Raw genomic sequence first — 16,859 nt, 5'->3', positions numbered from 1 at the left:
TAAAGGAATTGAGGTGGATCGAGCCAAAATTGCAACCATAGAGAAACTATCACCTCCAAAGAATGTGAAGGGAATCAGAAATTTTCTAGGACATGCGGGATTTTATAGAAGATTTATCAAGGATTTTTCTAAACTCTCTAAACCTTTATGTAATTTTCTTGAGAAAAATTCTGCATTTGACTTTGATGTTGTTTGTTTGCAAGCCTTTAATGCACTTAAAGAGAAACTAATTTCAGCACCAATTGTGACTGTGCCTGATTGGAGTCAACCTTTTGAAGTTATGTGCGATGCAAGTGACTTTGCAATTGGAGCAGTGTTGGGGGCAAAGGCGAGACAAGCTGTTTAGAGCCATCTATTATGCAAGCCGGACATTGAATGAAGCTCAATTGAATTATACGACAACTGAGAAGGAGATGCTTGCTGTGGTGTTTGCTTGTGACAAATTTCGGTCCTACCTCATTGGTACAAAGATGATAGTGTTCGCTGATCATGCAGCACTTCGCTATTTGTTTGGCAAGAAGGATGCTAAGCTTAGGCTAATTCGTTGGATCCTACTTCTTCAAGAATTTGATTTGGAGATTCGAGACAAGAAAGGAAGTGAGAATTTAGTGGCTGACCATATCTCTCGGTTAAAGCAAGAGGAAGAAAGACCAGAGTCAGTAGTCCAAGAAGCATTCCCTGATGAGCAGTTGTTTGCATGTGAGATCAAGCTTCCGTGGTATACTGATATTGTTAACTACCTAGCTTGTAAAGTTTTACCACCTGATCTTACGTACCATCAACGTAAGAAGTTCTTGCATGATGTGAATTATTATCTTTGGGATGAGCCTTTATTGTTCAAAAGATGCCCTGATCAAATCATTAGAAGATGTGTGCTAGAAGAAGAGATGCAAGATATCCTCCATCATTGCCATTCATCATCATATGGAGGACACTTTGGAGCCACCCGTACAGCAGCTAAGGTACTTCAAAGTGGGTTCTTTTGGCCTTCTATTTTTCGTGATAGTTACACTTTGGTAAAAACTTGTGACCGGTGCCAACGTATGGGAAATATTTCAAGGCGTCATGAGTTACCACTGAAAGGTATCTTAGAAGTTGAGTTGTTTGATGTTTGAGGAATAGATTTTATGGGGCCTTTTCCTCATTCTTTTGGTTTTGCTTATATCTTATTAGCAGTTGACTATGTGTCAAAATGGGTGGAAGCAATTGCTACAACAACAAATGATGTAAAGGTAGTGCTCAAATTTCTGCACAAGAATATATTCACAAGATTTGGCACTCCACGAGCTATTATTAATGATGAAGGGACTCACTTTTGCAACAAGTTGTTTGTAAATCTTCTTTCTAAATATGGTGTAAAGCACAAGATAGCACTTGCTTACCATCCTCAAACTAATGGCCAAGCTGAAATTTCAAATAGAGAAATCAAGAACATCCTTGAAAAGACGGTCAAAACCAATAGAAATGATTGGGCGAAGAAGCTTGATGATGCTTTGTGGGCATACCGTACAGCCTTTAAAACACCTATCAGGATGTCTCCATACCGATTAGTGTTTGGAAAGACATGTCATCTTCCTGTGGAGTTGGAGCATAGAGCTTATTGGGCTGTAAAAAAGTTTAACTTTGATTTGAAGGCAGCAGGTGAAAAGCGACTTCTTCAATTGAATGAGATGGAAGAGTGCCGGAATGATGCATATGAAAATGTAAAGATCTATAAAGAAAGGATGAAGAAGTGGCATGACAAACAGATTCTTAGGCGAGAGTTTGCTCCAGGACAACAAGTTTTACTCTTCAATTCACGACTCAAACTCTTCCGAGGAAAGTTAAAATCAAGATGGACATGTCCTTATACAATTCATGAGGTTTTTTCTTTTGGAGTAGTAGATTTGAAGGACAAGACAGGGAATATTTTCAGAGTTAATGATCAAAGATTGAAGTACTACTATGGAGAACAAGTGGAGAGGAACTATGCATTTATTCCTCTTGGAGATCCTAATTGATGATGATTAAAAAGTCTGGCTGTAGACTTTAAAACAAGCGCTTATGGGAGGCAACCCATAGATCTTTCTTTCATTCTTTCATTTATTTTATCATCTTTATTTATTTAGTTTTAATAAATTGGTTTTTTATGCAGGTTTATTTAGCATGAATAAAGAGCTGAAAAAAATTTTAAACTACAGAAGATTCATCATGAAACCAGGGAAGTTCCTTTTATTTCTTCAATCCTTTTTACTTTTACATTACAATGAGGACATTGTTTAGTTTAAGTTTGGGGTGTAAACTCCTATAGTCATTTGATCCTCTTGTTTTCTAAGTCTTGGGTTGTTGATGGGTTCTTTGATTCTCTTACCAAGCATACATTGGAGTAAGATTGAATTCTCTATGACTCTGAAATTTGTGATTGAAGATGGTTTTGAGAAAAATTTTTAAAAATTTCTTTTATATCAAGTGGATTTTTGTGGTTACTTTGGTTTAAATCTTTGACCTTAAACATAATTGAGCACATAGTCATTTTTCTCTTATTCCATTTTGTTTATGAAGAGAAGAAGTTGAATTAATTGAAAGAGGGAAGTTCGATTTTGCTTTGCTCTAGAATCCGTTGATGGGTCCCTGAGGCGAAATCCTAGTTGAGACCAAATATTAGAGAAATGATCTAGGCATTTCTTTGGCATAACCAAAAAGCTTTCCCAGCCGTCCTAAATATCATGCCATCATTACATGGTGTGTTTCCATAGTCAACCCCCTTGAGCCTTCATAAGCCTTTACTTATTCTTTGAACTACATAAACCATACCCGCTCTAAGCCTGAAAAACAATGAATCTACCTTTGATAGTTTGAGAAAATACTTTGGTGGAGAGTACATTTAAAAGAGAAAATTTGTTTCATGATGAACCGTATTATGTTTGCTCTGTTTGATCAAAGAAGAAGAAGAAGAAGAAAGGAAGTGACTGAAAAAAAAAAAAAAAAGTCGCTAAGCGGAGTGTGAATTACCTCAGACTTTGTTAAGAGAATTGTTGGTATTGCATCAGTAATTACAGCAATAATAATGCCACAAGTATGAGCATATTGCCAAGAAAGAGCTATGATTTGAATCATGTGGATATCTCTTTTAGTGTTCTTTTCACTAAGTATTTTTCCAGTTTGCTTTAATTTTTCATATCCAATTCTTTCTTAACCTTCATCCTGTGGCCTATCATTACAACCTTATTAAAGACCTTTTGATCTCTGATTTTGGTATTGACTACATTAGTGGAGAGGATTTCTGAAAATTGGACTTATGGGGTTAAGTTTTAAGAGAATTCTTCTGATTTTGGTTGTTCTACTTTTATCTGAATTTGCAGGTAGTTTGAGGTTAAATTGACTATATCACACACACACTCAAGGTCTTAGCTTTAGGTTGAAGTAAACGCCTAACTCTTGCTTGACAAATTGCAAAATTTTTGATTGATTTTCTTGCTATCTTTGATGTTAAAAGAGTAAGATATTAGAGGTGAAATCTAAATTCATAAAAGCTTGATGAGTGATGATACTTCTCTTTCGGGTCGAGTTGATATTGCCAAAACTATCATTGGCTTTTCTTTTTGTTTGAGGACAAACAAAGTTGTAAGTTTGGGGGTATTTGATGATTTGCAAAAATTTCGTATTGCAGATTTTACAAGTTCGCTCGAGCAGAAGCTTTTGGCCGCTCGAGCGAATTCAAGCAGATTCAAACGCTCGACTGCCGCTTGACGGGGAGCTCCAGTGGGTTGCTGAAAAATAAAGATCACTCGAGCGGAGACATTGGCCACTCGAGCGAAATCAGGCAGAGTCGAACGCTCGATGTGCGCTTGATAGGACGCTCGAGCAAAATCAGGCAGAGTCGAACGCTCGACGTGCGCTCGACACCCCGCTTGAGCGAACATCGTATTTGGACAGATCTAGGGTCTTCTGCCGTCAGACGATATAAAAGGAATTTTTCACTCTATGGCCGTACTTTTTGACTGGAGAACACTTTTTGGGACTGAAAAAGACAGTTAGAAGGATTCAATTCATCTGTTTTAGAGAGGGAATTCCAATTATTGCATATACGTTGGAATCATACACGAGCACAAATGAGAGAAAAATATTGAATCATTTCCTTGAGTTTTTGAAGACGAGTTGCGGCTGCGAGGAGTATTTTTCAGTGTTTATATTCTTCCAATCTTCTTAGAACAATTATGGTGAATTCATTTATGTTGAATTTTATTTCTAGCATGAGCTAAATTTTATTCATTCTAGGAAAATGATGTAACCTATTTTCGAACTATGCTTGATTGTCTATGCTAATTTAAGGTAATTCTCTCTTTGTTTATTTGATTTATTCTAAGTTTATTGCTTCTAATTAACTGGCTATTGATTAGATGATATTTAATCTTGTGATTTGCTATCGAAGGAGGGAATCATATGGTAGATCTTGAATATTTCAGCATAGGTAAGTATAGAGATCGAAAGACTTGTATGAACCTATGTAGTAATTAAATCATTGATCTTATTACTTTCTTGCTTTATTAATTTGCATATTCTTGTGTGAATTGATGAACAAGAATAATTTTCAATTGACTATCGAAATAGGCTGTTGGATGGATTAGAGATTTGCTAATGAACAAAAAGAATTAAATTAAATTAGCTGAATGAGAAAAGCATAGTGAAGAATTAGGTGAAATCGATTTCCTAGAAGTTTTCTTTTCCATTAATTTGATTTTCAAACGTCAGTTTTATTTCTTTTGCGTATTTCTCTTGAGTTGATCTTAATTTAAATTGCAACTACAAAAATCTTATTGATTCCTCTAGATAAAATCGAGATTAGTATAATTTTGGTATTTAGGAAAAGTAAGGTACCATTCCCTGATGATGATCTTTTCTTATCACTTTATTATAAAACTACGATACTGTGCACTTGCAGTTTTGCACCGATCAATATACATACATACTTTGGGTGCATGAAAAGGGATTGCCAATGAGGGCTGTTACATACTTATACTTGAAAACTTATGCTTGGCTTTCTTTCTCGTAAAGCATGTCTCGTGGAGAAAAAGTTTCATTTTCATTTCAGAGAAAAGCTTTCGTGTTCGTCTTCTTTTATTTAAGAAAACTCTAGAAGAGTATGAACACAATACTTACTTGGACTTCATGCCATACTCATTCCATGCAGTCCACTCGTGTGCGTATCAGATGGTAACCTACATGCATGCACATAACCTTTCGTCATCATCTATCAATGCATAAGCAACTATACTAAAAATAGAACTATGCCTCACTTGAAACACTCTCTATCCATCTTTGGGTTCTTATGTGTCATTTACTATGCTAAAACCTTTGGAGTCTTATTCCTTAAAGTGAACCTCTGAGATTCACCTTAGGGTTAAGACATTGAGACCTCCGTCTCATTCTTTTATTTCCACATTCCGACTCATGATTCCAACCGACAGAGTCATGTGTTCCAACCTTAGACTATATACTCATCACTATCTTCATGCATCCTAGCCCATACTCAATCCTCATTCCCATCCATACAAGCCACACGGCTTAAAGCCAACTCTAAGGCTAAAACATAGTGTAACCATGTTGAGGACAGATTATCCATTACATATGGTAAACATGTCCAGTACACGTGTCTCGCAAGAGGTACATGTATCTTATCCCTTTTATCACATGTATCTTATTCCATACTCTAATACCGACTTGCTCAGACCCGGTCGATAGGATTCTTCCTACTTTCCTGCCCTATATAAGTTCATCCCAATACTTGATAGGAGAGGACTGCATTCACAAATGCACTTCTGTCACATCACATAACTCGAGACACATCCCGAGTTATAGCACGAATCCCGTCATGCTTCCAATGCACTCTCTGATAATTTTCCACCACTTCACACATATTCTCAGCTATAAGTCAACCACAAGGTAACACCCGTCACCTTGGACTACAAGTCTTGTCACAGCTATTTCGGGATACTGTTACACAGTTCCCAATGCTACACAGTACATCCTACGCTCCTCAACTATGCAACCACCCTTCTTGACACGCCGTTTGATGTATCATGACATAGCACAAAGTACACTTCACGTGTACTCCCTTCCATTCACACTACGCCACCCATCACTACGATGCATGTCATACGATGCATTGCTACACAACATGGAGTACACACCATGTGTACTCCCTTCGCTATATCATTTGTTATCACAACTCACATTACACGGTGCGTTGCTACATGACACGGAGCACACGCCACGTGTACTCCCTACACAACAGTATGCCGCATCACAACTACGGCACACCTCACACCCATACTTCACGGCACACTACACAGTCAAGCCCAACACTTCACAACTATGCAACAAACTTCACAATTACTAACTACACAGTTTACAGTCTAACCAACCAACTAATATTTACATAAATAACGAGAGATAGGGGTTATATCATCGACAGAATAACCCATGCGTTACTCGTTGTCCAGTACATCAAAAGGTGTCAAAAGTGTCGTACATGGCGGTTAAATCCCGTATAGTGGCTGTTTGGGCTACTTAAAGTGGCTACGAGGGTGAATGTGAGCAGGGAAGGGTTTGGTCATGGTCCTAGAGTGGTGACCTCATGGCGGTGCCGAGGTGGCACACATAGGAGGCATGATGGTCCATGGAGGAGATTTAGGCCGTTGGTCTATAAGCATGGAAATGGAGAGGGAGAGCTAGAGGAGCTTGGCTGGGCATGGAGGAGCTTAAAGGAGGTGTGGTGGAGCTGTGGTAGCAAGGTGGTGGCTGGGCAGTGGCTCACTGCGGTGGATTGGACCTTGAAGTGGAGGATAAGCCATTAGAGAGTGTGAGAGAATGAGGGTTGTGTGTAGCTCGGTTGGGCATGAAAATGGTTGGGGAAGGCAATGGTGATGAGAGGAATATGATGGTGGTGGTGGTAAGATGCCATGGGTAGCCGTGCACAGTGGTGCAACCGAATATATGTGGGTGTAGTGACCAAACGGAGAAAGAGAGAGGCAGAGGGAAATAAAACTATGGAGAGGAAGCCCATGAGGTGGTGAAGTCATTGGTGGTGTTCGTTGGCCATTTTGGCCGTATACAGCAGCACTAGCAGTAGAAGGGAATTGTCGTGGGTCTCACCACCGGTGTGGTTGAACTTGCCGATGGGAGAGGAAGCTGCCGGTGGTGGAGATGGAGTACGGCGACTATGGTGGCGCCAGCTGGGAGGAGGAACTGAACGGTGAAGGTGAGGAAGAAAGGCATTGGGCTGGAGAGAGGTAGAGGAGAGAGAAAGCGAAAAGAGAAAAGTGAGGAGAAAAATAGAGGCGCTTGGGTATTTAATCCAAGTCATTTATTTCGGAATCTTCAAAACGATCTAACAGTGAGTTTAAAAACTGATTTAAAAACACTTAAGTGAGAGGAATTAAGATAAAATATTATTTTATAAACTAAAGTTTATAAAATAATATTCCTTCATCATTATTTAAAATGATGAAGTTAAATCTCGTAAAGTTAAATCTCGTAATATTTTTAAATGACTAAAATATTTAATTTAAATAAGTATCTACAATTATAATATTTTTAGAGCTCATCAAAATATTATAATTGTGTTATTTAAAAACAAGTTTATTCCTATAACACTAGAAATATCACATATAAATATTTTCAGAATATTGAAAATATTTGTAAATTTTAAAATATCTATCTTGTTTTGAAATTTACTAGATATCTTTTTAAAACACACTATTCAGGTACGACACGTAGAATGAGACTCGTAATTAAAGAAAAAAAAATGAACGGATTATCACATTTTGCAAGCAAAGAGAGAGATAGAGGAGAGAGAGGCGAAGAAGTGAGAGCATATGGCATTTGTGTTTGTTTGGTGTACGTGTGAATCACTGCATATGTGATATTTCTTGGCATTTGATTTTTGGAGGTCTCTGCGGTTGAGTTTCCTCCATAGCAAATGACACTTTCTTTTTCTCCTTTTAATATTTTCTCTATTGTAGGTTTTTTTTTTTTTTTTTTTTTGAACAATTCTCTGTTGTAGTTGTATCATTGGTATAGAAGCACTTTCTTCTTTAGAAACTATGAACAACGTTCCTTTTGTTCGTCGTGGGAGCAGGAATGACGTTCCCTGAAATCCCAAAAGTGATTCAAACCTAGAATTGATTTTGTGGCGTGGGATCACTGCCTCAATGGAGAGAAAGAGGGTGGCTTCTAACACGGTTGGGAGAATCGAAGTAACAGAGGGATGGGGGAGGAGGAGAGATTTTGAGGATAAAGATATGGGGATCGGGTGTATGTGGTTCCTTTTTGGATTTTCTTAAAGTATCTACGTGGCACGTTATTATTGGCTGGTATAAAAATAATTTTTATACCTATTTGATCCTAAGCTTTTCTAATATAATAAATAGTCTCTAATAATTTAATATCACATGATTAGAAGGTGAGAAGACAATGGTAAAACTAATGGTGAGTAGTGTGTTTTATTACAAAAACTTTATGTATAATTATTTTTACGTATTTTTTGTACAATCTATTAATGTGATTTGCTATCTCATATCTTTTTTATATAAAATAATTATTTTAACTAATTATATTAATAAAATATATAAAAAATATATAAAAGTGACGTAACACGTTTAATTATGAGATAATAGTTGGAATAAAGTTGTTTTAACAATTATACGTGGTCTGAGATATTTTTTTTAAAAAACAAAATCTGCATAGCTTTCATCATTGATTAGTTAACATCAAATACTTGATCAGTCATAATAACACATAATAGACAATTGAACATCCTCCGTCCAAACACTTTCACATTCGCGTGATAAAGCAAACTTGGCTAAACTGTGATATTCTTAGCATCTCCCTGAGTCCCTCAAATACAATCAGAGAGAAACCCATCTCAGTGCATAATTCCATAGCCATTCGTAGAGAACAAGCTTCAGCAACATCTGCTTTAATCAGGTTTCTTCCACGTTGCTCTGCTTCTCTGAATCTATCTCCATGACAGCAGCCCTCTCACTTGCATTTTCCTTCGCTTATTTACTATAACGCAATCTCTTTTTTGTTATGCAAAATTCATGTTCATAATCAATATTTTATTTATTTTAATTATTTCTTAAACGAGTTTGAATTTCTTCAATAACTGTTTAATTAATTTATTATTTTAAGTATATTTTTTATATATAGATCTTTTATAATATACATTATAGATGACTTTATGATAATTTTTTTTTACGTATAATATAATATACATGATTTATTTCTTTACTACGAAAATAGATTATTTATATTATAATCTATATTTTCATGCACATATACACACACATATTATATATATATATATATATGAAATATAAGAAATTATTACATTTAAATGAGATGAGACCATCTCTTAATTGATTTGTAGTTCAATTGTATGTTCTCTTAATGTTTCATAAAAAACCATACTCGTTTATATGATCAACACATGTCACATGTGCTCTACGTTATCATAAGATTATAAAAATCCTTCAATAAATTAAGAAAGAAAAATACTTTAATCAAAAGGATTATATAAAAATTATCAGATTGTAATTTATTTTTTTATTATAAAATAAATCTAACAGATAATATAAAATTATGTCAGTCCGTAAATTTACTTTTATATAATTTATTTACGCGCCTAACAGCTCATTGAGAAATAAAACAGTCGACCATGATTTTATTTTGTTTTTTATGTTATATATATATATATATATAGATATATTAAAATAGTGATCAATAGTGTATATAAATGTTTGAAAAAAAAAATAGCGAATACGAAGTTGTAAAGATTTGCACGTTGAGCGAATGTATAAGAATTTTCTTTTTTTAATTAAACTAAAATAAGACTATGAATCCTTATTCAATTTTGATAAATTAATCATAACAATCAGATTCGAGACTTGGAGTTGAATTTGTAAAAGTCACGGCCAGATGATTCTCAAACTCAGTCTGTAGGTTCTTCAGTCTCCTCTTGGACTCTTGGCGAACTCCGCCATTTTCTCTTTCAAATCAGCTTCGCAGTTGTGACTGTGTGAGTAAACTTGTGCAGAAGTTTCTGTTGGGATCTATTTTCTTGCCTTCAATTTTGAAATAAATGGAGTTGTTTGTCCCTGCCAAAAAAAAAAAAAAAAACAGGGATCTTTAGTACATCTATCAACATTCATTATGGTTCAGCCTATAGAGGGTGTAAGCCTTTTTGTTTCTTTCCTGTGTTCCAGTTTTTCCATGTCGAAGATAATGGGGTTAACATCCATTTGGATCTGTGTCGTCGTTTAGTAATTTAGTTGAGATATGGTTTGCGAAAGCAACATAAATGTAATGTTTAGAAATGTCTTGCTAGTCATATACCAACCGAGATGCTCGGTTGCTTTGAATAAATTTCTGAAGAATTATTTTGCAGAACTTGCCCTCTTTTGATGAATTTAAGAACTTGTTTTGCGGTTGCCTTCTATGCTGGACTGTACGATATAATGATCACTCATGTCATTCTTTTGTCGTTTTTGGTGATGTTGACGTTGAAATCTCAGTGATAAGATTTTTTTCAATGGGAGTGTTGGCAAATGTTGGTGAACAGGGGAACCTTGCTTAAAAGGGATATTTACAACGATCTGGCATGTGTTGCATAGCCTAATTTTTTTGTTAGGAAAGCTTGTGTTTTTTATGCTGCTAGCCGAGCAGGAGTTATTTGTTGAAGGGTTTTTGTGGGACTCTCATTCCGGCCACGATGATCAGCAGGCAGCATTTGTTGACCTATATTTACCTTCTAGTTTACATCTTGCTTTCATCAGGGGTTATTTTGTACAACAAGGTAAAGCATTCTCATTATATCTCTCACACTATCCAGAGTTGTTTTTCATCTCTTGTTTTGTTTTATAATTTGATTCTGATTTTCCACCTGCTAGATTAAAGTAATGAACATTAACTTCCTTTCATTCATGCAGTGGGTCCTCTCGACAAAGTACTTCAATTTTCCATATCCAATAACCCTCACTATGATTCATATGGGATTTTCTGGCGCTGTTGCATTCTTTCTCATCCGTGTTTTCAAGGTATGATGTTCAAACTTGTGAAGCCTTCCCTTTCTTGGATCTTCTCTTCTCAGGGATTGCTACTATCAGCCGTATTTTTCTTGGGTGATGATACAATGACTACTCTTTTATAATTTTTTTACAACTCATTTTATAATCAGCTAATACAATTTTGCTATTTCATTAACAAATATTTCAAATTTACATAATTACACTCCATTTGAAATAGAGTTGTAAAAGGGTTGTAAGTTTATCATTTTTTTTCCATGATTATGAAGATATTTGAAGTTAATATACAGAGAAACGAAAGAAAATTTGGTGAAGTGTTTTTTGATAAGTTGGTCGAGTTTGTTAAGAGTGCATAGAGGTGCCACCCAATTAGACAGGGCGTATTTAAGAGAGAGCATCCAAATAGGGAGATATCATAGAAAAAGACATGGAGTCAATATAACTAGGGAGGCCACTGTTACTCTGAGTCGTCATCCATACATGAAGCATTTTTAACACTAGGGATTTTAATGCTCCCACTGTCTTCTCACAGTTTTCAAACTTTTGACATGAGTAGAGGTGCGACTTGACTCTATTGGGTGGATTTTGCCCACCCGCAGAAGGGGAAAGTATCAAGAAATTCTAAACAACCATGGGAAAGAACCTTCAATGTCTTATTGCCGCACCAAATGTCATGCCAAAACCCAATCCTAGTCCTGTCACCCTGCTCAAATCTGATAAAGTTTGAGAATATACACCATCCCTTATGTTTATTCTTCCTATGTGTGATAGACTCACCATGACCACAAGTAGGCTAGTGGATATAAGAATCACAGAACAACTCTACCTTCAATGCATGTGATCAAGAATGTAGTATGTACTTTCTTGCTTTCATTACCATTGTACTGCACTGGAATTCAATGTTCATCTCATGAATGCCTACAATGACAACTTCTCAACCCTTAATTCTTAGATTAAAAGTCTTGCATAAAAAAGGACAATACCTGTACAAGTTCTTGTTTTTAACAATGAGCTGGCTTCAATGCAAGAACGATTTCGTAAACTAAATCTAAAAACATGTTTTTTACCCCAATTAGATGGGATCAACCGTTAGTTGAGTCAAGTTGGCTTTAGTGCTGGCTTATGCTGTTGTTTCTTTCTAGAACTTTTTTTCTTTAACTTTTTTCTTCTCTTCCCTTAAGTTTTTAAATTGGTATGAGATTATAGGTAGAGTTTGCTTTAGACGTGAGAAGACATGAAAAATGGAAATCTGGCACCACCTAAAAGATATAAATTTATCGAGGGTCTGTGAGTAGATAAAATGAATATGAAAAGTTTCTTTTCCAACTTTCTGAAATGTTTGTATCATCTTCTCTCTCTCTCTCTCTCTCTCTCTCTCTCTCTCTCTCTCTCTCTCTCTCTCTCTCTCTCTCTCTCTCTCTCTCTCTCTCTCTCTCTCTCTCTCCTTGTTCTTTTCTGTCCTGTATACTACTTTGTGTTGGCCAAACAGTTTAGTATTTTTAATTGGTGCCTAATTGGTGCAGGTTGTTTCGCCTATTCAAATGACATTCAAAATGTAAGCTTGTTACATTCGCTTTTGAATTTGTATTATCAAAACTTCATGCTCTTTAATGATCATCTTGGCTCTGCAGATATGCAACATTTGTCGTTCCTATAAGTGCTTTCTTTGCATCTAGTTTATGGTAAGTAATTTATATTGTATGATTAGAATCCTGATTCGAACCCAGTCATTGCGTTCCATCTTCGGTAAAGCCTAGATTTGGCTTGAGGTTTCTTTGGGTTGTTACAGGTTTGCTGTTGTTCTAGTTGTAACTTTGAAGTTAAAAACTAATTTAAGCCGGTCCCAACCATGAATGTTGCTACCTTTTTCTCCTGTACTGCAAACATTGTTGTTTATGGTGCTTCATTTGAGTATTTGTATCCATATGCATAAAGGCTCATATCATATTGGCACTCCTCAGTTTTAGTATGTAGATTTCAAAATCTTTGAATTCACTTTCATTAACTCCAATCTATTTGGGAGTAAGGCTTAGTGAGTTGATTTCAGTTGTGGAAATGATCCCATCACTTTTGAGATATTGTGGGATGAGAAACGTATCTTTCATCATGCTGTTACTGATATCCATATTCCATGTTAATTGGGCCGAACATCTTAATTATCAACATATATTTTTTTCTAACATGAAGATAATTGATTATGGTTGCTAGTAGGCATGTTAGATGCATTCCTGTTAGGTTTTTAGCAGTTATTTTATTACTTTGATCCCTTAATGTTTTCGTGATTTTCACACATCCTATTGCGTCATTATGTAGATTTATCAAAATTAGCAATGCTATGAATCTGTAACGTGTGATTTCCATATTCACAATGGCATGTATTTCACATGGGTTTTCACATGTTAGTTTATGTATTCCTAGTCATTGATGCATTTTCTGTGTCTTTACAGGTTCGGCAACACTGCTTATCTGTACATTTCTGTGGCCTTCATCCAGATGCTTAAAGCCCTGAGTATGTTATTATTTTGTGGGTTTGTATATATATTGGTTTGCCTTGGGAAACTACTAAATGGCTAAACACTGCTTACAATTTTTATTTGACAGTGCCAGTGGCAACATTCCTCACAGCAGTTGTCTGTGGCATTGACAAATTAAGGTTTGATGTGTTCTTGAACATGGTGCTGGTCAGTGTTGGAGTTGTCGTTTCTTCATATGGGGAAATTCATTTTAATGTGCTGGGTACAGCTTATCAAATCATGGGCATGTTTGGTGAGGCTCTCAGGCTTGTCTTAACACAAGTTCTTCTTCAAAAAAAGGGCTTAACTCTAAATCCTATCACCAGCTTATATTACATAGCACCTTGCAGGTATCTTATTCTCATGAGTAATGCTAGGTATAAGCCCCCAATAGACTAGCCCTGTGCAAGCCCTTGGTAAAAATAAATAGATCCCACTAATAAAGAATAGTTTTTTTTTTTTAACACTTTTTAAGTTGGGGTCCACTTTTTTACAAAGGCTTGTGCGAGACTTGTCTATTTGGGGCTTGTACCTCTATTCTCACATATCTCGAACTTTAAATAATAGTTATATTTTTTAGTTTATCCTTTTAATTCAATCATGAATGGTGCTTATTAGGTGGTTCTGATCCATAAATAACTCAAACCCTTTTAGGCCTTAAACATTAACTAATTGGGGGATTCATTATTATTATTATTATTATTATTTTTTTTTTTTTTGCAATTCATTTTAGTCAAAAATGATATTCATTAATCTTCAGGAGAAATACAGTTTGCACCCTCTAGCTATTAGGAATTTTGCACTTTGAACCCAAACTACCAAACCTGACACATTACACTCAAACTTCCAAGAACTGACACTTTTCCCCCTCCATTAAGATACAACTAGTATATTTATGCCATGTCACATATATCTCATCCATCTTAATTGTCAAGTTTAAATGAGGGTGCCATGTGTAAGTTTTGGTAGTTGGAGGGCGCAGTGTGCCAGTTTTGGTAGTTTGGGTGCAAAGTGCAAAACTCCTAATAATTAGATAGTAAAAAGTGTTCTTCTCCCTTAATCTTTATTACATCATGGCAATCCCACACCCCCTAACTGCTTTTTTCTCATTCTTGGCCCTCCTATTTTTTGTTCATCTTATATCACTTATTTGAATCTGTGTATTTGCCGGTCCAGAAATAGTTATTATGCTGAATTGTTATTGGATTTTCTGTTCTTTCATTTTTATTACCTTTTTTTTTAACATTTTTTAATTGTTTATTGATAGTGTTTTATCTTATATGGTCTTGATCTCTTCCACTTACCATCTAAGACTTCACTACTTTATTGAGAACAACATGATTCAACATTTTTTGGGACAACGCCATAAATTTTGTTCTCCTCACGCATTTTGCATTTTTCTTTGGTCTGCATATTTTTTATTCGAACTTAGATGAAAGCCAACTCAAGCAACTACATTATATGGAGTAATATTATTGGCAGGATCAGAAAATAGAGCTGAAATTACTGTGGATATGATTCCTGATAAGTTAATTGATTTGCGATATGTAGGTAAAATAGTGTCTTTATGCTTTTTGGATAAATTGCTCATCCTCACCCACTATCATGTGCAGCTTTATCTTTTTGTTTGTTCCTTGGTATTTTCTGGAGAAGCCTGTAATGGAAGTTTCACAGATTCAGTTCAACTCTTGGATATTCTTCTCAAACGCACTTTGTGCTCTAGCTTTGAACTTCTCAATTTTCTTAGTAATTGGTAGAACTGGAGCTGTAACCATCCGTGTTGCAGGAGTATTGAAAGACTGGATACTCATTGCCCTTTCAACTGCTCTATTTCCCGAGTCTATGATCACTAGTCTCAATATAATTGGTTATGCGATAGGTATATTTTGTTCTGTAATTAGTTTCAACTTTAAAACTATCTAGCTGGGGCTTAAATTGACAACTACAAAACTAATTCCATCTTTCTGCAGCTCTCTGTGGTGTCATCATTTATAATTACTTGAAGGTCAGAGATTCTCGTGCATCTCAATTTCCTCCTGAAAGTCTCCCAGATAGAGCAGTAAAGGTTAATATTTATTCTGTGCTACTCTCATAATATTTTTTTTTAGTTGATAACTTTCTCTCGATTTTCAAAAAGCATTCCCCAACATCCAAAAATTTGATTTCTGTCGTTACGAGTAACCTTTCGATCTTATGCATTCTTCAATGTTATGAAGGTTATTATTAGCACTTAATCTTAAGCTACCTACCTCCAATTTAGCGTCCACTTTGGATCTGTGGCTATTTGATTGAACTGCTTTTATGTCGGGAAGTTCCATTGAAAGAGGCAGTTAAAGTTGTGGAACTGCAGTTATTTTATGTTTTGATACAAACTAGGAAAGACCACTAAGAAAGACTTGAAAATAATCTAAGGAAGATGTAATTCTCTTGTGCCAGTTCTGGAATAATTGCTTATAGTATGCTAAATAATGATCTTATTATGTTCGTATTGTTTCCAAACTTTGCAGGAGTTTAAGATGGAGAGGAAAGAATCTGATGTATACGTCCCCAATGACGATGTAAACAACAACAACGGTGGAAGGATTGGATGGAATGCTTCTATTCCCGGTTCAGAAGTGGACGAAGAAGCTACTTTAATTCCTCCCTTGAGGCTGTCGCATCTTGGGAGAAGCCAGCTTAGTAGCCATACATCTTAGAAGCAGAGGAAGAATAGCAAGAAGTAGCCCATCAAGGTATATACTTTTAAATTTAACTGTGGAAATGTAATTTTTTCAAGGAGCATATTTATATAGGAGGCTATACGATTTAATGTAAAGACTCAGTCTGAGCAAGTAGTCAAGGATTGGTTTATTGGTATGTGTATGTCATATAGGAGAAAAATGAAGACGGAAGGAAAATGAAGAGTGAACTAGAATGATTCCTTTTTCTTGTTTGGCATGGAGGAAAAAGGGAAGGATCAAACGTGTGGGATGTGGATTTTCTTTCCTGGTCAACCAAATTTATTGCCTCGGATGTGGAAATCAAGAGGAAAAATGAATGAGACAAAGAGAAGATTGGTAAAATGACCATATTTTTTTTCCTGAATAATTCTTTACTTCAATTATGGATTAGAGAATACTATTTTGTATAAGGACACAGTTTACTTCCGAATTGGGTTGGAGGAAGCTTCCTATGAACATGTGACAATTACATATTTTTTTAACCAAGGATAGTGACTCTTCCAAACATTCCTCCTATTAGACACTTTCAATGAAGATGCCAATCCTTGTATTTTTCCTCT

General features: G+C 35.7%; 2 protein-coding genes across 8 annotated transcripts in view; both read left to right on the top strand.

Annotated features, from left to right (window-relative positions):
- The window catches only part of LOC122318584 (pto-interacting protein 1-like), a 27,736-nt gene extending 15,270 nt beyond the window's left edge, over positions 1-12,466 (top strand). Inside the window, exon 9 of the mRNA XM_043136083.1 lies at positions 12,416-12,466. The gene's annotated coding sequence lies outside the window, so the exon portion shown is untranslated. The remainder of the gene's footprint in view (positions 1-12,415) is intronic.
- On the top strand, positions 8,806-16,859 carry LOC122318583 (probable sugar phosphate/phosphate translocator At3g17430). 7 transcript variants are annotated; one of them, XM_043136080.1, is made up of 12 exons: positions 8,806-8,967; positions 9,921-10,837; positions 10,971-11,078; positions 12,590-12,621; positions 12,698-12,748; positions 13,514-13,575; positions 13,668-13,719; positions 13,809-13,832; positions 15,193-15,458; positions 15,550-15,644; positions 16,087-16,311; positions 16,452-16,859. In XM_043136080.1, the coding sequence occupies exons 2-11, from the start codon at positions 10,754-10,756 to the stop codon at positions 16,273-16,275; spliced, it is 963 nt and encodes a 320-aa protein (XP_042992014.1). In that variant the 5' UTR covers positions 8,806-8,967; positions 9,921-10,753; the 3' UTR covers positions 16,276-16,311; positions 16,452-16,859. The 7 variants fall into 7 exon arrangements, with proteins under 7 accessions (XP_042992014.1, XP_042992012.1, XP_042992011.1 ...); XM_043136078.1 differs by having other exon boundaries at positions 8,808-8,967; positions 9,921-10,060; positions 10,604-10,837; positions 13,668-13,929; XM_043136077.1 differs by having other exon boundaries at positions 8,808-8,967; positions 9,921-10,060; positions 10,557-10,837; positions 13,668-13,929.

The sequence above is a fragment of the Carya illinoinensis genome, chromosome 8 (genome assembly GCF_018687715.1).
Source record: "Carya illinoinensis cultivar Pawnee chromosome 8, C.illinoinensisPawnee_v1, whole genome shotgun sequence".
Taxonomy (NCBI): domain Eukaryota; kingdom Viridiplantae; phylum Streptophyta; class Magnoliopsida; order Fagales; family Juglandaceae; genus Carya; species Carya illinoinensis.
This window is presented reverse-complemented; position numbering and strand designations above follow the sequence as displayed.

Bases quoted from the DNA above. Each gene is read 5' to 3' on its own strand.
- LOC122318583 (XM_043136079.1), top strand. From the start codon at position 10,754: ATGATCAGCAGGCAGCATTTGTTGACCTATATTTACCTTCTAGTTTAC. The intron at 11,079-12,589 runs GTATGATGTTCA...TAATTGGTGCAG, and splicing joins TTCTCATCCGTGTTTTCAAG to GTTGTTTCGCCTATTCAAAT. The intron at 13,930-15,192 runs GTATCTTATTCT...TATCATGTGCAG, and splicing joins TATTACATAGCACCTTGCAG to CTTTATCTTTTTGTTTGTTC.